This window comes from Phyllobates terribilis, unplaced genomic scaffold (assembly GCF_046119375.1).
Source record: "Phyllobates terribilis strain yellow unplaced genomic scaffold, ASM4611937v1 Scaffold_11__3_contigs__length_659146591, whole genome shotgun sequence".
NCBI classification, from domain to species: domain Eukaryota; kingdom Metazoa; phylum Chordata; class Amphibia; order Anura; family Dendrobatidae; genus Phyllobates; species Phyllobates terribilis.
In genome coordinates, this window is record NW_027362771.1 from 656,088,009 (window position 1) to 656,110,447 (window position 22,439).

Below are 22,439 nucleotides of genomic sequence, written 5' to 3' on the forward strand. Positions count from 1 at the left end.
TCTAAGGACCAACTTGCCCGCTCACCTGGGAGCGCACATCAGCTACCTGCCTGCTTGCCTGAGGTCCGACGGTCTGCCTTACAACTCCGGTCAGTCTGTCTAAGGACCAACTTGCCCGCTCACCTGGGAGCGCACATCAGCTACCTGCCTGCTTGCCTGAGGTCCGACGGTCTGCCTTACAACTCCGGTCAGTCTGTCTAAGGACCAACTTGCCCGCTCACCTGGGAGCGCACATCAGCTACCTGCCTGCTTGCCTGAGGTCCGACGGTCTGCCTTACAACTCCGGTCAGTCTGTCTATGGACCAGCTTGCCCGCTCACCTGGGAGCGCTTCTCCGCTACCTGCCTGCTTGCCTGCCCGGAGGCTCCGCTGTCACGTGCTGTGACCACCAGCTATTCCAGACTCTTGCCCGCTCACCTGGGAGCGCTTCTCCGCTACCTGCCTGCTTGCCTACCTGGAGGCTCCGCCGTCACGTGCTGTGACCACCTGCTATTCCAGAGACTCTCGCTTGCTCACCTGGGAGCACACATCCTCCATCTGCCTTGCTAGCCTACCTGGAGGTTCAGCCATCACAGGTCGTACCTACCCCTTACCTAGAGACTGCCCCGGTCACTTGCCGTGACCTCCAGCCCGTTCTTCCAGAGACTGCCTCGGTCACTTGCCGTGACCTCCAGCCCGTTCTTCCAGAGACTGCCCTGATCACTTGCCGTGACCTCCTGCCCGTACACCCAGAGACTGTCCCGGTCACCTGCTGTGACTGCCTGCCTGGTCGCCACGCGCTCCCTTACAAGGACCGCTCCCTTGTATAGTAGCCCAGAGGTTCCGCCTCCCAGACCCGTTACATTGGGAAGGATTTGTGAGCAGAAGAGGGCAGTTGTTGACTGCCAGCATCAACAAGGCCATTGGTATTCAGTTCAGACTCCACACATAAGACCTCAGGAGTGTACATGGATGTCAGACATATGTACCATCCTCCAAAACTTTGAGGACTCCACCAAGATGGTGAGCGGCGATGACGCCATAATTAGAGTCACCATCCTGCTTCTCTGTCTTCTGAAACGCTCTCTGCTCACAATTAAAGAGGATGCATTGCAAACGGAGCACGATGAGATGGAGAAAGGAACCATACAGGGTGATTCCACACAGCCCAGCCCTATCTCATCCCAACTTGGATTGGGTGACAATGAAGAAGAGGAGGAAGAACAGGAGCTAGTTTCCTGCACTATAGATGGTACTACCTGCACAACTGTCATACCGTCTGTTCAGCGTGGATGGCCAGAGGACAGGGAGTAGGAGGAGGAGGAGGAGGAGAGCATGGTCAGTCATCCTCTTGGTGAGGACACAGAAGTCTTGCCTGTTAGCAGTCTGGCACACATGGCTGAGTTTATGTTACGCTGCCTTTCCCGTGACCATCACATTGTCCAAATTTTGGGTGACAGTCATTACCGGTTGGTGACGCTTCTACAAGGACAAGTTTCTGTCTCTTATTCCCGCGCAGGACAGGCCTAATAAAATGATGCAGTACGAGAAGGCCTTTGTTGCGGAATTATTTAAAAAATTACCATCTGAATACGCTGGCTGCAGAGGTCACAGTTCATTAGACAACCAAGGAGTACAGGCGAGAGAGACACAAATGCAATCCAGCAGAGACAGGGGAACACTGTCAAAGTTCTGGGACAGTTTTCTCAGACCCTACCATCGTACAGGCCCAGAGGCGCGGGGTACTCTCCCAAGGAGGGAAAAGTTTCGAAAGATGGTGAGGGAGAACCTTTCCAACCATACCAGCGTCCACCATAATTCCTCTGTGCCTTATAATTATTGGGTATCAAAGCTGGACACGTGGCATGAACTGGCTCTCTACGTCTTGAAGGTCCTGGCCTGCCCTGCCGCTAGCGTTTTGTGAGAGCGGGTTTTTAGTGCCTCCGGTGGAATTATAACCGATAGGCGCATCCGCCAGTCAGCTGAAAATGCTGACAGGTTGACTCTTATAAAAATGAACAAGGGCTGGATTGGGCCAGACTTCTCAACACCACTGAATGATAGCAGCGTAACATAAACTCAAATCCAGTGGTGTTTTTTGGGAGGTCCAACTCTATTCCCATGCACCTTTTCACACCCACACATGTTACATAGTTACATAGTTACATAGTTTATAAGGCCGAAAAAAGACAAGCGTCCATCCAGTTCAGCCTATTTCTTGTGCGCTGCAGCTATTCCGCAGCGTTGATCCAGAGGAAGGCAAAAAAAAACCCATGCGGTATAGGCCAATTTACATCATTGAGGAAAAATTCACTTCCCGACACCAATCTGGCAGTCAGATTAAATCCCTGGATTAATTAACTATCACTAAGCATAAGATGTAATTTTATTGTTCTCAAGAAAGGCGTTCAGGCCTCTCTTGAACTCATTAAGTGAGTTGGACATCACCACTTCCTCTCCCAGAGAGTTCCAGAGTCTCACAGCTCTGACCGTAAAGAATCCCCTTCTATGCTGGTGCAGGAACCTCCTTTCCTCCAGACGCATAGTGTGCCCCCTCGTCTTTGTCACCATCCTTGGTATAAACAGGTCATGGGAGAGATCTCTGTACTGCCCCCTGATGTATTTATACATGTTTATGAGGTCTCCCCTAAGCCTTCTCTTTTCCAATGTAAATAGGCCTAATTTTGACAACCTCTCTGGGTATTCTAGTCCCTCCATTCCCTTTATTACCTTAGTCGCCCTCCTTTGTACCCTCTCTAGCTCCAATATGTCTTTCCTGAGCCCCGGAGCCCAGAACTGTGCACAATATTCTAAGTGCGGCCTTACCAGCGCTTTATACAGAGGAAGAACAATGTTCTCATCATATGCCCCTATTCCTCTTCTGATGCATGCCATGACTCTATTTGCCTTCGCAGCTGCTGCCTGACACTGGGCACTCCAATTTAATTTGCTGTTAACCAAGACGCCCAGGTCCTTCTCCATGTCAGATTTCCCCAACGGTTTCCCATATAATATGTATGGGTGACTGCTGTTTTTCTTTCCCATGTGCATGACCTTACATTTATCGGCATTGAACCCCATTTGCCATTTTTTGGCCCAACTCCCTAATTTATCTAAATCCTCCTGTAGCTGTGCCCTATCCTCATCTGTATTAACTACTTTACAAAGTTTAGCATCAACTGCAAATATTGCTATTTTACTATGTAACCCTTCCACTAGATCATTCATAAATATATTAATTAATATAGGGCCCAAGACAGACCCTTGAGGCTCCCCGCTAGTAACCCTGACACCCCCTGAGCTTACTCCATTGATAACCACCCTCTGCTTTCTATCACTCAGCCAGCTATTTACCCACTTGCACACATTATCCCCCAGACCAAGCATTCTCATTTTATATACCAACCTTTTGTGTGGCACGGTATCAAACGCTATGGAGAACTCAAGGTCTACAACCTCCACTGACTCTCCCCGGTCCAGCTGTGAGCTCACCTCCTCGTAGAAGGCCATCAGGAGCGATCCCTCATGAATCCATGCTGATATGGAGTTAGACAGTTATTATCATTAAGATATTCTACAATAGCATCTCTAAGAAATCCTTCAAACAATTTACCCACAACAGACGTTAAGCTGACTGCTCTATAGTTCCCAGGGTCACTTTTAGACCCCTTTTTGAATATTGGTACCACATTTGCTTGGCGCCAGTCTAGTGGGTCAGTCCCTGTCCATAAAGAGTGCTTGAATATAAGATACAGCGGCCTGTCTATCACATTACTTAATTCTTTTAGTACCCGGGGGTGTATGTCATCTGGGCCTGGTGACTTGTCTATTTTGATATTATTTAGGCGTTTCTGAACTTCCTCCTGGGTTAGGTGGGTGATATTTAGCGGAGGGTTTACTTTATCACTCTGCATTTCCTCCGATAAATTGTTTTCTTTTGTGAGAACAGTGGAGAAGAAGCTATTGAGTTGGTTCGCTTTACCCTCATCGCCCTCTAGGATTTTACCCAGGTTATTTTTCAATGGGCCAACGCCATCAGTTTTAATCCTTTTACTGTTTATATAGTTAAAGAACAGTTTGGGATTCGTTTTACTTTCCTTGGCAATTAGTCTCTCTGTCTCCTCTTTTGCTATTCTTATTTGTTTCTTACAGATTTTGTTTTTTTCCCTATAAGATATTAGCGCTTCCTCGCTGCCTTCTTCTTTAAGTTTACCGAAAGCCCTTTTTTTGTTTTTCATTGCCCTCTTGACCTCCTTATTTAGCCACATTGGCTTCCTCCTATTCCTAGCCCTTTTATTCCCATAAGGTATGGACCTTCTACAGTGACTATGTAGGACTGTTTTGAAAATTTCCCATTTTCTATCCGTGCTCCTATTACTGAAGATCCTATCCCAGTCTATAAGGGGAAGGGCATCTCTTAGCTGAAGTTCAGTGTTTTTGTGACCCCCTTGCTGGTCACCTACTGAAGCACATGTGGAATTGTATCATGTTGTGGTCACTATTTCCCATGGGTATACGCTTCCTGATTTTATCTATTTGCTCTTGTCTTCCTCCTTCTCCTCATCCTCCACATCCTCCTCCACCACCATACGTACCATATCACCATATCTCTTGCAAGGGACATTGGAGTTCCTCCAAATTTTTGGCAGCTGTTGCATTCACTGCATAGGCAAACAGTATGGGAGACCCACCTAATAATAATGGGAACATTGTTTTCAGGAGGCCCTCTGACCTCTACATTTCTTGCAAGAGACATTGGAGTTCCTCCAAATTTTTGGCAGCCCTTACAGTCACAGCATGGGCATTACCACTATAGGAGACCCGCTCCTTTATAATGGGATCATTTTTTTTACTGGGACCCTCCTCTATGTCTCTGCAAAGGAATATTGGGTTACGTTCAAATTTTTGGCAGCCCTTGCAGTCACTGCATGCGCAATAACAGTATAGTAGACCCACTCTTTAATAATGGGAACAACAAAGCATAGCCGGCTGCTGGCTCTTTAAGAATAATAAGGTTGTAAAAATAGTGTTCGTGACTTTCAGAGTCCTATCTTCATAAATGAAACAGGATGTGTCTGATGATGTGTCACACACTCCATGGCCAGATAAGGTTGTAAAATGTTAAAATTACATTTCCCAGTGAATGCATTTGTCACAGTTGAAAGCAATGCAAAAGTGCAAAAATGCATCAAAAACTCTACGTGTGAACATAGCCCAAGGTGTGGAGGAGTATTTTTGTTTTTGGTTATTTATTTTGCCTTATATACAAGTCATTACCCTGGAAAGGATGTTCTTTAACATTTTACCCAGGAAAATCCATTTTGGTTTAGTTTTTGTAGGGGTCTTCCCATGCTGTTCCTATGCCACTTGAGCACTGTTTCCATTTATTTGGGCAATTTTTAGGCCCTCTGCAGATCGTCGGGGGGGGGGCACCAGAAAAATGCTCGAGTTTCCCATAGACTAACATTGGGCTCGTTGCTCGGTCCGAGCACCCGAGTATTTCAATTTGCTCATCCCGAGCATCGAGCACCCGAGCATTTTAGTGCTCGCTCATCACTAATGCTTAGCTCCCTGACTGCTATTGAAAGAGAATATTTTTTTCTCTCCGCCATCTCAAGGAGGGTATCACTCACTTGTCCCTTTCAGCGGCAGTCACTCTGGCCTCTCCACATTGCCCCATTCTTTGAAGCTGCCATTTTCTTTTCATGCTACTCCTCTATCATTGGCTATATGGGTGCTACCCCTAGGTGGATGTGCTATTGTGACGGCTTGTGTGACAGAGCACGCAGGGACAGCAGACAGGTGAACAATCCAAAAAACATTTATTAGGTCTAGGAGAATATTCCACCAAACATGAATATGATTCCTTAGAGTCTGCCATAACAAAAGGTGCAAATCTGGGGGCACCACCTGGTAATCCAACACTAAGGAAAATGCAAGTCTATTCTTTTGAACTGATCCTCTAATCCAGCAGAGTATCCAAAGTGGGTGACAATAGTACGTGGTCGATGATCTAAATGTCCAAGTAGTGGCACCAGGATCTGGCGTCAGCAGCAGATCCTAGACCTTCCAAGACATGACAGCAACTACAAATCCCAAACATTTGGCTTATTGTTCTGCTTCTGTTGGGATTAGCCCCCTTCATGGGCAGAGGTACTCATTCTCCACCCCTCAACCATCAAGGACATTTAACTTTCTTTGACTTTCTTTGACTCTTTAAAGTCCAGTCTCCAGCCAGTCATAAACGTTGTGTATCAGCAAGGCCCCATGCAGAGAGGGATGAAGACGCACATGCCCCCATCAGAAGCAGGACAAGGAATGCTAATGTAGGCCTAATTACATTATGGACCATGGAGGCCGCCTTGGGGGGAGACACTTTTACAATTCCTTCCCCTCTCAAATTGTGTGCGGACAAGGGACCTCAGCAGGTAGATGACAAGACTCATGGCTCCTCCTGCCTTGACAATCCATCAGCATTTTGGTGTTGGTTCCCTCTTTGATATTGTACGGTAAAGGTTGAGAATGGCACGGGCTCCATTTAGCATCCTCCTTACCTTGACTTGTGGGTGCAGGAAGCAGAGATTGTCATTGTAGATCTCAGACATCATTTCCTAGCAGAATATCTGCGGGCCGGCCACTCATCACCCCAAACATACATTGGCCCCAGAGCCAAAGTCCAGCTCTACAGTGGCACCAGGATCTGACCTGAGCAGCAGATCCCAGCTCTTCTATGACATAAAGGATCTGACCTGAGCAGCAGATCCCAGCTCTTCCATGACATAAAGGATCTGACCTGAGCAGCAGATCCCAGCTCTTCCATGACATAAATGATCTGACCTGAGCAGCAGATCCCAGCTCTTCCATGACATAAAGGATCTGACCTGAGCAGCAGATCCTAGCTCTACCATGACATAAAGGATCTGACCTGAGCAGCAGATCCCAGCTCTTCCATGACATAAAGGATCTGACCTGAGCAGCAGATCCTAGCTCTACCATGACATAAAGGATCTGACCTGAGCAGCAGATCCCAGCTCTTCCATGACATAAAGGATCTGACCTGAGCAGCAGATCCCAGCTCTTCCATGACATAAAGGATCTGACCTGAGCAGCAGATCCCAGCTCTTCCATGACATAAAGGATCTGACCTGAGCAGCAGATCCCAGCTCTTCCATGACATAAAGGATCTGACCTGAGCAGCAGATCCCAGCTCTTCCATGACATAAAGGATCTGACCTGAGCAGCAGATCCCAGCTCTTCCATGACATAAAGGATCTGACCTGAGCAGCAGATCCCAGCTCTACAGTGGCACCAGGATCTGACCTGAGCAGCAGATCCTAGCTCTTCCATGACATAAAGGATCTGACCTGAGCAGCAGATCCCAGCTCTTCCATGACATAAAGGATCTGACCTGAGCAGCAGATCCCAGCTCTTCCATGACATAAAGGATCTGACCTGAGCAGCAGATCCCAGCTCTACAATGGCACCAGGATCTGACCTGAGCAGCAGATCCCAGCTCTACCATGACATAACACCAACTGAGAATGACAAACACGTAGCTTTGTGTTCTACGTCTCTTGTCATCAGGCCCCTGATAGGCTGAAGTCCTCACACACCACCCCCTTAACCATTAGGTACATTTAATTCAAAAAGTCAAAGAAAGTCCAAGAAGCCGGGTCCCCTGCCAGTCTGAAAAGTTGTGTATCAGCAAGGCCCCCTGCAGAGAGGGATGAAGACGCACATGCCCCCATCAGAAGCAGGACAAGGAATGCTAATGTAGGCCTAATTACATTATGGACCATGGAGGCCGTCTGGGGGTGACACACTTTTACAATATGTAGTTCCCACCACCCATATAACTGTGTGAGCGGTAGTCCTATGTGGATGAGCTATATGGGTGGTGGCCCCTACATACTGTGTGGGTTGTGCCCCTATATGGATGAGCTATATGGGTGCTGGTCCGTACATACTGTGTGGGTAGTGCCCACTTTCCATGTTTTCCTGACATGTAACGCTACCCACCACATGTCCTCCTCACAAATAATATTGTGTGATCAGATGGCTGGAGTAGTGACCACGAGTCCCTTTGATTGAAGGATTAGTAGTTGGAGAATCAAGAGAATGCCAAGAGTGTGCAAAGCCGTCATCAAAGCAAAAGGTGGCTACTGTGAAGACCCTAGAATATAAGACATATTTTCAGTGGTTTCACACTTTTTTGTTAAGTATATAATTCCACATGTGATAATTCATAGTTTTGATGCCTTCAGTGTGAATGTACAATTTTCATAGTCATGAAAATACTGAAAAATCTTTAAATGAGAAGGTGTGTCCAAACTTTTGGTCTGTACTGTATGTCACCGAAATGTTGTGGTGCTGCCACCACTTGGTTTTAGACTGCCACCTCCGATTACATGCTAAACACCCTTATGGCAGACACCGCGACATAGCAGTCGTCACCTCATTGCAGAAGCCATCTTATAGCAGACACCGCCCCATAACAGTTGTCTCCTTGTGGCAGACATCACCTCATGGCAGACAACACCTCATGGCAGTCATTGCCTCGTGAAAGACGTCACATCGTGGTGGACGACACCTCATGGCAGTCATTGCCCCGTGGTAGACGTCACCTCATGGCAGTCATTGCCTCGTGACAGACGTCACATCGTAGCGGACGACACCTCATGGCAGTTATTGCCTCGTGGTAGACGTCACCTCATGGCAGTCATTGCCTCGTGACAGACGTCACATCGTGGTGGACGACACCTCATGGCAGTCATTGCCCCGTGGTAGACGTCACCTCATGGCAGTCATTGCCTCGTGACAGACGTCACATCGTGGTGGACGACACCTCATGGCAGTTATTGCCTCGTGGTAGACGTCACCTCATGGCAGTCATTGCCTCGTGACAGACTTCACATCGTGGCGGACGACACCTCATGGCAGTCATCGCCTCGTGACAGACGTCACATCGTGGTGGATGACACCTCATGGCAGTCATTGCCTCGTGACAGACGTCACATCGTGGCGGACGACACCTCATGGCAGTTATTGCCTCGTGGTAGACGTCACCTCATGGCAGTCATTGCCTCGTGACAGACTTCACATCGTGGTGGACGACACCTCATGGCAGTCATCGCCTCGTGACAGACGTCACATCGTGGTGGATGACACCTCATGGCAGTCATTGCCTCGTGGTAGATGTCACCTCATGGCAGTCATTGCCTCGTGACAGACGTAACATCATGGTGGACGACACCTCATGGCAGTTATTAGACGTCACCTCGTGGCAGATAATCATTTGTCTCTCTCGGTTGCTGCCACCATAAGGACCATATTGATCTTCGACGTCCTATCCATCTCATGGGTCTTCCTTATTGTTCTTGTCTTGTAGGGCAGCCATGGAAATGGTGGAGTCCGAAGTTTTCGATTTAGAAAGTCGTCTAGAGAAGGTCAGTCTTGAATTTGGGGTGACTGGTAGGTGGGGGCCAGGAAGTTTTGTAGTTAGTGCTGGCTCCTGGTTGGTGGATAAGACAGGTAACCAGCAGGATACGCATGGAGACCAAACCCCGGGCTCCTTGATCCCTAGAGATGGCGTCTACCACATCTTCTAAGACTTTTATTCCAGATAGTGTGGCCTGTTTATGGAATCATCAGAACAGACTGGAGCCCCCTGACCACATGCACCAGATATGCCTGGCCAAACATCTGTAAAATGAGCAGGTATGGCACCACTTATGTTCTGGGCCCAGGAGCTTACACTCATTTGTCTATTCACAGTTGGTTAAGCTCTGTGCTCACACGATGGATGGCGGACGGCAGTACTGCTCTTCCAACCGACAGTTTGTCTGTGCTCTGCGGGAATTATCTTTTCACTCACAAGAAGACTCCATGTTGGAAGTAAGTGCCCCCTCCTGTGTCCCTGCACGAGTGATATACAGATGTTATGTCATGTACCCTGACACCTCTGAATCGGCCCACGATGAATCCATGTAAAGAATGGGACAGTACAGGAACTTCTACAGAACTTATGTCTACTCCAACAGTGCATGACCTAAAAATATCCACTTTTGGTTAGAACCCTGAGCAAATACAGCCCACCCTACCAGTTTATAACCTCGTAATACCATGGTATTCTCAGAAATCCACAGAAATAAATTCCACTCCAACAGTATATAATATACACTGTAGCTATATAGTCATAATCATAGCTTGTGCTAAAATAAAATAAATTCCACTCCAACAGTTGATCACATTAAAGAATATCATTACCACGCAGAATTGCATATTGCTTTCTCTTACAACAATCCAGTCCACTCCACCAGTACACAAAACTGAACTTGTCCTTGATCTCAGGGTTTAGGAATTTTAGTATGAGGTCAATAAGGCCCTGAAACAATAAGTTCTCATGATCTTGCAAAACTATGGTCCACACCACCAGTAAGATTTTCAATTGTTTTAATGTTCATTGCAAAGACCTGAAGTCCACTTCAAGAGCCCAGATCAAACAGGCGAGTTTCTTCTCAAAACTCCAACATGATCTTTATCCATTATTCTAGTCTTTATTTCCGAGGTAATATAAGTCTACTACAACAGTACAGGACTCAGAAATACAGACATAAAGCCTTAATGAACCACAAATACTTTACGTAGACTTTAATAACCGTTGGAGTAGACTAAACTGTACAGAATCGACAAATACAGACATAACGCCGTGGTGTTGGGTCAGGATGACTATGATGTGACGACCATTGTGTGGGAATGATTTTGTGTGGAACATCGTGCTAAGTAAGGATGATGATGTCACTGATGATGTGACAACCATGGTGATTGAGCCTAATGATGATGGTGATGTGACCACCATGGTGCTGGGTCCTGATGATATGAGGACCATGGTGCTGGGTCAGAATGGATGATGATGTTGTAAGGACTGTGGTGATGGGTCCCAATCATGATGATGTGAGGACCATGGTGCTGGATCCAAAAGATGATGATTATGATGATGTGAGGCCTGTGGTGCTGGGTCCCACTGATGATGATGTGAGGCCTGTGGTGCTGGGTCCCAATCCTGATGATATGAGGACCATGGTACTGGATCCCAAAGATGATGATTATGATGATGTGAGGCCTGTGGTGCTGGGTCCTAATGATGATGTTGTGAGGTCTGTGGTGTTGGGTCCCAATGATGATGTGATAACCATGGTGCTGGGTCAGGATGATTAGGATGTGAGGATCGTGGTACTGGGCCAGTATTATGATGATGTGAGGACCATGGTGCTGGGCCAGGATGATGATGATAATGATGATGTTAATGTGAGGATCATCTTCCTGGGTTAGGATGATTGAGATGTGAGGACAATAGTGCTGAGTTAGGATGATGATGAGGATGGGTAGACAATGGTGCTGGGTCTTGATGATGTTAGTTCATGGTGGTGGTGATGTTAGTTCATGGTGGTGGTGATGTTAGTTCATGGTGGTGGTGATGTTAGCTCATGGTGGTGATGAGGAAAGTTCATGTTGGTGGTGGTGATGATGATCGTGGTGGTGATGTTAGTTCATGGTGGTGGTGGTGATGATGATAGTGGTGGTGGGGATGTTAGTTCATGGTGGTGGTGATGATGATCGTGGTGGTGATGTTAGTTCATGGTGGTGGTGATGATGATGTTAGTTCATGGTGGTGGTGATGATGATCGTGGTGGTAATGATGTTAGTTCATGGTGGTGGTGATGAGGTAAGTTCGTGGTAGTGGTGATGATGATCGTGATGGTGGTGATGTTAGTTCATGGTGGTGGTGATGATGATCTTGGTAATGGTGATGATGATTTTAGTTCATGGTGGTGGTGATGATGATGTTAGATCATGGTGGTGCTGATGATGAGGTTAGTTCATGGTGGTGGTGATGATGAGGTTAGATCATGGTGGTGGTGATGAGGTTAGTTCATGGTGGTGTGTTGATAATCGTGGTGGTGGTGATGATGATCGTGGTAGTGGTGATGATGATGATGGTGGTGGTGGTTATGATGTTAGTTCATTGTGGTGGTGATGATCATGATAGTTCATGGTAGTGGTGATGTTAGTTCCTGGTGGTGGTAGTGATGAGGTTAGTTCATGGTGGTGATGGTGTTGGTGATAGTTCATGGTGGTGGTGGTGATGGTGATGCTGATAGTTCATGGTGGTGGTGATGATGAGGTTAGTTCATGGTTGTGGTGGTGATGATAGTTCATGGTAGTGGTGATGTTAGTTCATGGTGGTGGTGATAAGTTTAGTTCATGGTGATGATGGTGTTTTTCGTTCATGGTAGTGGTGATGATGTTAGTTCATGGTGGTGGTGATGATCGTGGTGGTGATGGTGATGTTAGTTAATGGTGGTGATGATGTTAGTTCATGCTAGTGATGATGATGCTGATACTTCATGGTATTGGTGATGATGAGGTTAGTTCATGGTGGTGGTGTGATGCTGATCGTGGTGGTGGTGGTGGTGGTGATGATGAGGTTAGTTCATGGTGGTGGTGTGATGATGATTGTGGTGGTGGTGATGATGAGGTTAGTTCATGGTGGTTGTGATGAGCTTAGTTCATGGTGGTTGTGATGATGATCGTAGTGATGATGATGATGTTAGTTCATGGTGGTAACAATGTTAATTCATGGTGGTGGTGATGATGCTGATAGTTCACGGTGGTGGTGATGATGAGGTTAGTTCATGGTGGTGTTGGTGATGATGGTTCATGGTGGTAGAAATGATGAGGTTAGTTCATGGTGGTTGTGATGAGTTTAGTTCATGGTGATGATGATGATCGTGGTGGTGATGATCGTGGTGGTGGTGGTGGCTATGATGTTAGTTCATGGTGGTGGTGATGATAGTTGATGGTGGTTGTGATGATGATTGTGGTGGTGGTGATGATGATGGTTCATGGTAGTGGTGATGTTAGTTCATGCTCGTGGTGGTGATGATGAGGTGAGTTCGTGGTGGTGGTGGTGATGATGATCGTGATGGTGGTGATAGTTCATGGTGGTGGTGATGATGATCATGGTAGTGGTGATGATGGTTTTAGTTCATGGTGGTGGTGATGATCGTGGTGGTGATGATGAGGTTAGTTCATGGTGGTGTGATGGTGGTGGTTATGATGTTAGATCATGGTGGTGATGGTGCTGATAGTTAATGGTGGTGATGATGAGGTTATTTCATGGTGGTGTTGGTGATGATGCTGATAGTGCATGGTGGTATTGATGATGAGGTTAGTTCATAGTGGTTGTGATGAGGTTAGTTCATGGTGATGGTGATGATGGTGGCGGTGATGATAGTTGATGGTGGCTGTGATGATGATTGTAGTGGTGGTGATGATGGTTCATGGTGGTGGTGATGTTAGTTCATGCTGGTGGTGGTGATGATGAGGTTAGCTCATGGTGGTGATGATGAGGTAAGTTCGTGGTGGTGGTGATGATGATCGTGATGGTGGTGATGTTAGTTCATGGTGGTGGTGATGATGATCATGGTAGTGGTGATGATGATTTTAGTTCATGGTGGTAGTGATCATCGTGGTGGTCGTGATGATGAGGTTAGTTCATGGTGGTGGTGGTGATGGTGGTGGTGGTTATGATGTTAGATCGTGGTGGTGATGATGCTGATAGTTCATGGTGGTAGTGATGATGTGGTTAGTTCATGGTGGTTGTGATGAGGTTAGTTCATGGTGATGATGGTGGTGATGATAGTTGATGGTGGTTGTGATGATGATTGTGGTGGTGGTGATGATGATGGTTCATGGTGGTGGTGATGTTAGTTCATGCTGGTGGTGGTGATGATGAGGTTAGCTCATGGTGGTGATGATGAGGTAAGTTCGTGGTGGTGGTGATGATGATCGTGATGGTGGTGATGTTAGTTCATGGTGGTGGTGATGATGATCATGGCAGAGGTGATGATGAGGTTAGTTCATGGTGGTGTGATGGTGGTAGTGGTGATGATGGTGGTGGTGGTTATGATGTTAGATCGTGGTGGTGATGATGCTGATAGTTCATGATGGTGGTGATGATGAGGTTAGTTCATGGTGGTTGTGATGATGACTGTGGTAGGGGTGATGATGTGGTTAGTTCATGGTGGTTGTGATGATGATTGTGGTGGTGGTGATGATGAGGTTAGTTCATGGTGTTGATGATAATGTTAGTTCATGGTGGTAGTGATGCTAGTTCATGGTGGTGGTGAAGATGATCATGGTGTTAGAACTCTCCTGTTAGGTTTTTCCTATTATGCTGGTCACATGACCGTTTTTGCCTATTTAATCCTGCTCCGCCCTTCTGGCCTTGCTGGACTTCATTGTAATTTCTACTCTTAAGCTAGCCAGGTGCTTTGTTACCTTTCTCAGTCAGTTTAGCTAGGTCTTTTGACCTCTATGTTCTATGTTGTTTGTTTGTCTTTTTGCTGCTACAATTTCTGCTAGGAGGTGTCCATCTTTCTCCCAGTCCCTAGTTCTTGTAGGGATCCCTCCCTCACATCTATAGGTCTTCGTTCAGACTAGCTGAGGACTTTAGCGGGTCTGATCGCAGGATCAGGTTCCCCGTTACATCGTAGGGATCTAGCTTAGCTCTATTGTAGGGACAGATCTCCTGTCTTTCCTTAGTGCTTGTAGCAGATCATAACACATGGTGGTGATGATGATGTTAATTTATGGTGGTGATGATGATGTTAGTTCATGGTGGTGGTGAAGATGATCATGGTGGTGATGATAGTTTTAGTTCATGGTGGTGGTGATGTTAGTTCATGGTGGTGGTGATGATGCTGATAGTTCATGGTGGTGGTGATGATGAGGTTAGTTCATGGTGGTTGTGATGATGACTGTGGTGGGGGTGATGATAAGGTTAGTTCATGGTGGTGGTGATGCTAGTTCAAGGTGGTGGTGATGATGATCATGGTGGTGGTGATGATGATCATGGTGGTGGTGATGATGATCATGGTGGTGATGATAATGATGTTAGTTCATGGTGGTGGTGATGATGATTGTGGTGGTGATGATAATGATGTTAGTTCATGGTGGTGATGTGATGATGATCGTGGTGGTGGGGATGATGCTGATAGTTCATGGTGGTGGTGAGGATAAGGTTAGTTCATGGTGGTGGTAATGATGAGGTTAGTTCTTGGTGTTATTTATGATGTTAGTGCATGGTGGTGATGATGTTAGTTTATGGTGGTGATGATATTAGTTCATGGTGGTAGTGATGATGATCACCGCGGTGATGATGATGTTAGTTAATGGTGGTGGTGACGATGATCGTGGTGGTGATGATGATGTTAGTTCATGGTGGTGGTAATGATGATCATGGTGGTGATGATAATGATGTTAATTCATGGTGGTGGTGGTGATGGTGGTGATGTTAGTTCATGGTGGTGATGATGATCATCATGGTGGTGATGATAATGATGTTAGTTCATGGTGGTGGTGATGATGATCATGGTAGTGATGATGATGATGTTAGTTCATGGTGGTGGTGATGATGATCATGGTGGTGATGATAATGATGTTAATTCATGGTGGTGGTGATGTTAGTTCATGGTGGTGGTGATGTTAGTTCATGGTGGTGATGGTGATATTAGTTCATGTTGGTGGTGATGTTAGTTCATGGCAGTGGTGATTATGTTAATTCATGGTGATGGTGATGATGTTAGTTCATGGTGGTGGTTATGATGATGACAGTTCATGGCGGTAGTGATGATGATCATGGTGGTGATGTTAGTTCATGGTGGTGATGATGTTAGTTCATGGTAGTGGCAATGATTGTTCATGGTGGTGGTGATAGTTCATGGTGGTGGTGATGTTAGTTCATGGTGGTGATGGTGGTGATGATGTTAGTTCATGGTGGTAGTGATGATGTTAGTTCAAGGTAGTAGTGATGATGACCATGGTGATAGTTATGATGTTAGTTCATGGTGGTGGTGATGACGATCATGGTGGTGGTGGTGATGATGATGTTACATGCAGGGAATTTAATTAGCAAATCCTTAACCCTTTCACTCAGAACAGCAAGAAATAAACATCTCAGCGCCGAATCATTCCACTTAACTTCTGAAGCCCATCTCCTAAAGTGTGTGCAATAATTTTCAACATCATCTGACCCCTGATTCAAACGTCTAAGTTCTGATTCAGCAGATGAGACTCGATCAGGATCGTCATATAATAGCCCCATAGCAGAAAAAAATTCTTCAACAGACCTTAAACACGGATCATTAGGCTGGAGAGAAAAGGCCCACCCCTGTGGTTCATTGCGCAAAAGTGACATAATAAAACCAATGCGCTGTGATTCATTCCCAGAGGACCTTGGTCTCAAATGAAAATATAACAAACAAGCATCTTTAAAGGAAAAAAAATCTTGCTGTTTACCATAAAAAACATCAGGCAGTCCTACCTTGGGTTCGACAAAATGCGCTCCAGAGACAATCCCTGCAGGCGTTGAGCCAAATCCTGGACGGAAACGATACTGATCCCCGAATTTCTTTCCTTTTAGTTTTTTTGGGCTGGATTTACTGTTATGATCTGCAACATGTACTAAGGAAAGATAGGGGAAAGCTGTCCCTACAGTAAGACTAAGCTGCATCCCTACGATGTAGCGGGCTGCCTGTTCCTAGTGAACAGACCCGCCTTAGTCCTCGGCTAGTCTGAACGAAGACCTATAGAATTAAGGGGAGGGGTCCCTAAAAGAACTAAGGACTGGGACAAAAAAGGGACACCTCCTAAACAGAAGTTGTTGCAGAACACAAAAAGACACACTGACAAAAAGTACTAGAGGTCCCAGAGGACCAAGCGAACTTGACAGAGAAAGACACAGATGCACCAGGCTAGAGAGACAGTAGAACACTGAAGTCCAGCACAGCCAGAAGGGTGGAGCTGGAATATAAAAACAGATGGTCACATGACCGCAAACCACTAGATAGAAAAAACAAACAGGAGGGTTCTAACATGTAGAAGGTCCCAAACGATAAAAGTATTTAGTCCATTATCCATGTACTAGCACATACAAATACAAATGCCCTGTGGTAGAATATACACCTGTCAGGGTTCCACAGGGATGACACCGGGGAGATCACACAATATCTCACCGCTACCGTTACTCTGTCAGGATTTCGTCAGGGATTCGCGAGCACACGATCCCGACTACTCACTACGTAGGTATCGGCAAGCGACGAGTGAGCATATGGCATCACACCTCCGGATTCCAACTCATGGAATATGTGTATACACTCCCGTACGGTCACTGTTACCTTCACGATAGCTCAATTATTATTATTCGCTGCCACCACAATCCAGATTTGAAATATAATACAGGCCTGGCCGGAAGCCTGCGTTCTGGTAGCGTATATGGCTTCGGTGAAGGGAACGAATACAGAGCAAAAGAAACAGGACTATTACATTTTAGATTTAATCCAAAAGGGAGGCAGTGTTATGAAAAATATACAAAGATTTTACAAAAGGGGACATTTCAATACAGAATATATGGTTACACAAAATAAACAGGATTAAAGAAGACTTACGAACTATACAGATCGCAGAGACTATTCTGTTTAGCTGGAGGGGGGGCGTCCCACTGATTGATTTGACTGTTATTGAACAGGATCCATTGCTTATAGTCTCTATACCCCCCTGGCAATGAATATGGATCAATCTTAAGTTGGATCTTTTATGCCGAAGAGGGGACCTGCCCACATGCCCCTTGTGCTGACATCATGCACCTTCATGTTTTTATTAAAAACTTTAACTTCTTTGATAACTCCTCACTGGTTGTTCACAGAGGCTCGAAAGGGATACCACTTTTTCCGTTATGAATTTACCTTTCCGTAGAGACTACATATGGCATAGTTGCGGTCTGCTATTTTGTTACTTTTGCACCACAGTCCCCCGGAGGGGCTTACAGCGTCGGGAAAATATCCATATTGTTCCTTAGCTGACCCTGTCACTAAAAATATGAGTCCCATTATTATCAGAATTATGGAACTTGAGATATTCCATATTTTGTATCTGTGCCGGCCAGACTGGGGCTTCGGTAAAATTCCCTTAGACATCCTGGGAATCAAGCCTCAACAGCTAGATGTAAATTGTCGCCGGTCTGTGTCTAATTATCCCCTGCCTCTGCCAGAGGGAACTACAAATGCATTTTAAATGGGTTGGTAGCACTTCTCTTGTGCCAGCATTTGTTTAAGCTACTTCTGCTGTGGGTGATAATTTGCAGAGAGATCGCTCTTTAGATTGTCAGTGTTACGCACACTCCCGGACTGACTGGCGTGAGCGTGGTTAGTGATCCCACTGGACCATGAACCAAGGAGTGCCTGGAGGGGCGTGACTAAGTATGAACTCGGTCCGACCAAGGACACACGGTGGCTCAGTCAACTCCGTGAACCAGGGAGGAACCGAGCAGAGGGACCAGGTGCTACTCCAGGTCAGACCCCGGTCACAGCTGTTGACCCACACCGGGGAATGCAGGGACAGGCAGGTTAGTCTGGCATACAGACAGGTGGGTACTGGCAGGCATGGCTGGCATGCACACAGGTGGGTACTGGCAGGTAGGAACGCAGGCAGGATAGGGACCAGTACAGACTGGGATACAGGAACAGAGCCACAGGTGTGGTAGACAAGCAGAGCAGAGCAAAACCCGCAGGTACGGTAGACAAGCATAGCAGAGCAAAACCCGCAAGTGCGGTAGACAAGCAGAGCAGAGCAAAACCCGCAGGTGCGGTAGACAAGCAGAGCAGAGCAAAACCCACAGGTGCGGTAGACAAGCAGAGCAGAGCAAAACCTGCAGATGCGGTAAACAAGCAGAGCAAATACACACAAGGTACTCACAATGAAGTAGCGAGTGGACACTAAACTCACAAACAGAAGTACAGAGACAACGAGTTGGAGTTAGGTGCAGGTTCAGACACTGCAGGAAAAGGGAAGATATGGACATAGAGACAAACAAGTAACGGGCTAGGACATTGTTCAGACAGGAACTGAACCAGGAACAAGATACAGGAACGAGCCTGGGAACTCAGCCCCCAGGGTGGCGGAAACAGACTAGAAGTCACAGATACAGGTAACGGGTCTGGGTATACAGCCCCCAGGGTGGCGGAAACAGACAAGATACAGGACAGGACCTGGCAACTCAGTTACACAGAACACACTGAAAGAAAGTGTTGCTCAGGTGCCTCCTACTGGGTGGAGGGGGTTTAAGTATCCAGTGACTCACAGCAATAGGCTGGGGACGCATTAGGAGTGTTCACACAGTAACTATAAGAAACAGGCAGTAACCGCGCCGCCGCCCTAAGCAATCAGACAAGAGACATGCACACAGCAGGTACTGGAGCAAAGTGTGCAACCTGGACTGATAGGTAAGATGGCAGTCTTGCATGGTGGGAGGTGGTAAGCCATGCCAGCACGCCGCCAGGGATGTTACAGTACCCCCCCTTTACGCCCCCTCTTCTTCAAGCCTGCAAGGATTTTCTGCAGAGAATTTGGAGGCCGATCCTTCTCTTAAAGAAGATTACCTCTTCTGTCCACTAGAGGGAACGAAACTGGTCTCACCATCTTGGTGACTAGGATGCTTCCTCCCATCGAGCCATCCTCAGCAACAGATGAAGTGAGTGAAGTACCAGGAACAAGACACAGGAATGTCTCTCTCCATTTGTTAATATCGGGTTGCACCCCAAAGGATTCACGGGACAACTGGAGATCCTCCACCGGGTTGGAGGGGTGCAGAGACTCGGGGGTAACCACCGCCTTGACGTACACTTTGCCAAGCTTACTGAATGAAGTGGGCGAAGTACCAGCTACAGGGTGCAGAAAAGTCTCTCTCCATTTTTTATCATGTAGCACCCCGGAGGATTCAGGAGGCAACTGGAGGTCCTCCGCCTGGTTGGAGGGGTGCAGAGACTTGAAGCTAGTCATCGCCTTGATGGACTTATTGCCAGATTTGTTAGAGATGGAGGATCCTTGCTTAGGGACCAACTTCAGTCTGGTTTCTGAGATGACACGTCTGCGAGGCGGGGCGGTGCCTAAAGCCAGATCATTGGTACAATCGTTGAGACTGTATGGGGACAATGCCTCCGCTTCCCTTCCTTCGGAGACTTCAACGCACAGTGAGTCAGCGACTAGCAGATTTGGTGAAGAAGAAGAAGACACTGCTGACTGTCCTGAAGATATGGGGACTGGACAACCCTTGTACCTCATTTGTCCCCCAGGAAACACCATGCAGGATCTCCAGACCTGAGTGGGCACTAGATCTCTCGGCTCTGGACGACCTGTGGGTAAACCAGACAGCACCTGGAATGTGAACTTCTTCATGTGTAATGCTCCAATCTGGAGCTTAATTTTTACAGACATATTTTGACTGTTTCTGAGTAGGGCTCGTCCTTCCGCTGACAATGCCCTAACCGGATTCTGGAGTTGTCAGACGGGAATCAGATACCTACTCTTCAAGGCTTTACGCCCAAAACTTCCGGTTAATCCGAGGCCTTCACTTGCCACGGAGACAGTCACGGTCATCTGTGGAGAGGAAACACTAACGCCAAGGGCAGCCTCTCCTACAGGCCTAATGTCTTGGGATTCTCCAACCTTCGCTGGACAGAGACCGTCAGGGTGTCCCAAACAACCGCAGCGGGACCGCAATCCGATTTTGTGACTGAGTTCCGGCCTCTGCTTTGCCTGACGAACATGGTCATCCTTCATGGATTCTGTGCCTCTACAGGCGGGGGAACAGGAGGTCATTGGGAAGACAGAACCTGGCGTGACGATTTACCTCTACGCCTTGCACGTCTGGACTGCCTCTTGAGGTTGGGAAGAGAAGCATTCTGTGGAGCATTGTCATCCTGTGTGAATTCTGTGTGGGCAGCAGTCTCTTCAGGCTGGAGAGCTGGTGGGCTACCTACATGCATCACCCATCGGGACTGCTCCAGGATATTGGGAAGGGAAGCTTTAGCAGAAGCCTCAGGGTTAGGGTCATCGAAGACCATTAGGAAGGCCACCAGGAAGGCCTGCAGGTCAGAGACGATAGGATCCCATGCTTCCCATAGGGGGGTGATCCAATTCATGGCATCACCCGCTAAGTAGGACATCATGAATGCTACTTTAACCCGATCAGTGGGAAAATAGTGAACATAGAATTTGAAATGCAGCATGCATTGCTCCACAAATGCACGGCTTTGTTTTGGATCCCCATAGTACCGTGGTGGATCCGCAGGAACGAGTGCTGATAGCTCCATTTGGGCTGGTGCGTAAATCGCCTGGACATCAGCTTGAGAAAATTTTTTTCCTTGGTGCACGTATTCGCCAGACAAGAATTCAAATGTCTCCAAGAGCGAAGGGCCGTGGGGCTCAACGGGGACTATGGCCTGAGCAAACTGTTGCGCACACGCCCGGACTGATTGGCGTGAGCGTGGTTAGTGATCCCACTGGACTATGAACCAAGGAGTGCCTGGAGGGGCGTGACTAAGTATCAACTCGGTCCGACCAAGGTCACACGGCGGCTCAGTCAACTCCGTGAACCAGGGAGGAACCGAGCAGAGGGACCAGGTGCTACCCCAGGTCAGACCCCGGTCACAGCTGTTGACCCACACCAGGGAATGCAGGAACAGGCAGGTTAGGCTGGCATACAGACAGGTGGGTACTGGCAGGTAGGAACGCAGGCAGGATAGGGACCAGTACAGACTGGGATACAGGAACAGAGCCGCAGGTGCGGTAGACAAGCAGAGCAGAGCAAATCCCTCAGATGCGGTAGACAAGCAGAGCAGAGCAAAACCCGCAGGTGTGGTAGACAAGCAGAGCAGAGCAAAACCCGCAGGTGCGGTAGACAAGCAGAGCAGAGCAAAACCCGCAGGTGCGGTAGACAAGCAGAGCAGAGCAAAACCCGCAGGTGCGGTAGAAAAGCAGAGCAGAGCAAAACCTGCAGGTGCGGTAGACAAGCAGAGCAGAGTGAAACCCGCAGGTGCGGTGGACAAGCAGAGCAGAGCAAAACCCGCAGGTGCGGTAGACAAGCAGAGCAGAGCAAAACCCGCAGGTGTGATAGACAAGCAGAGCGGAGCAAAACCCGCAGATGCGGTAAACAAGCAGAGCAAATACACACAAGGTACTCACAATGAAGTAACGAGTGGACACTAAACTCACAAACAGAAGTACAGAGACAACAAGTTGGAGTTAGGTGCAGGTTCAGACACTGCAGGAAAAGGGAAGATATGGACATAGAGACAAACAAGTAACGGGCTAGGACACTGTTCAGACAGGAACTGAACCAGGAACAAGATACAGGAACGAGCCTGGGAACTCAGCCCCCAGGGTGGCGGAAACAGACTAGAAGTCCTAGATATAGGTAACGGGCCTGGGTATACAGCCCCCAGGGTGGCGGAACAGACTAGAAGTCACAAATACAGGTAACAGGCCTGAGTATACAGCCCCCAAGGTGGTGGAAACAGACAAGATACAGGACAGGACCTGGCAACTCAGTTGCACAGAACA

At 47.4% G+C, this 22,439-nt stretch overlaps 1 protein-coding gene across 1 annotated transcript in view; it reads left to right on the forward strand.

Moving 5' to 3' along the window:
- Positions 1 to 22,439, forward strand: part of ACAP1 (ArfGAP with coiled-coil, ankyrin repeat and PH domains 1) — a 376,352-nt gene that overhangs the window by 87,661 nt on the left and 266,252 nt on the right. The window contains exons 2-3 of the mRNA XM_073654642.1: positions 9,367 to 9,424; positions 9,753 to 9,872. Coding sequence (XP_073510743.1) covers positions 9,367 to 9,424; positions 9,753 to 9,872 — 178 coding nt within the window. The remainder of the gene's footprint in view (positions 1 to 9,366; positions 9,425 to 9,752; positions 9,873 to 22,439) is intronic.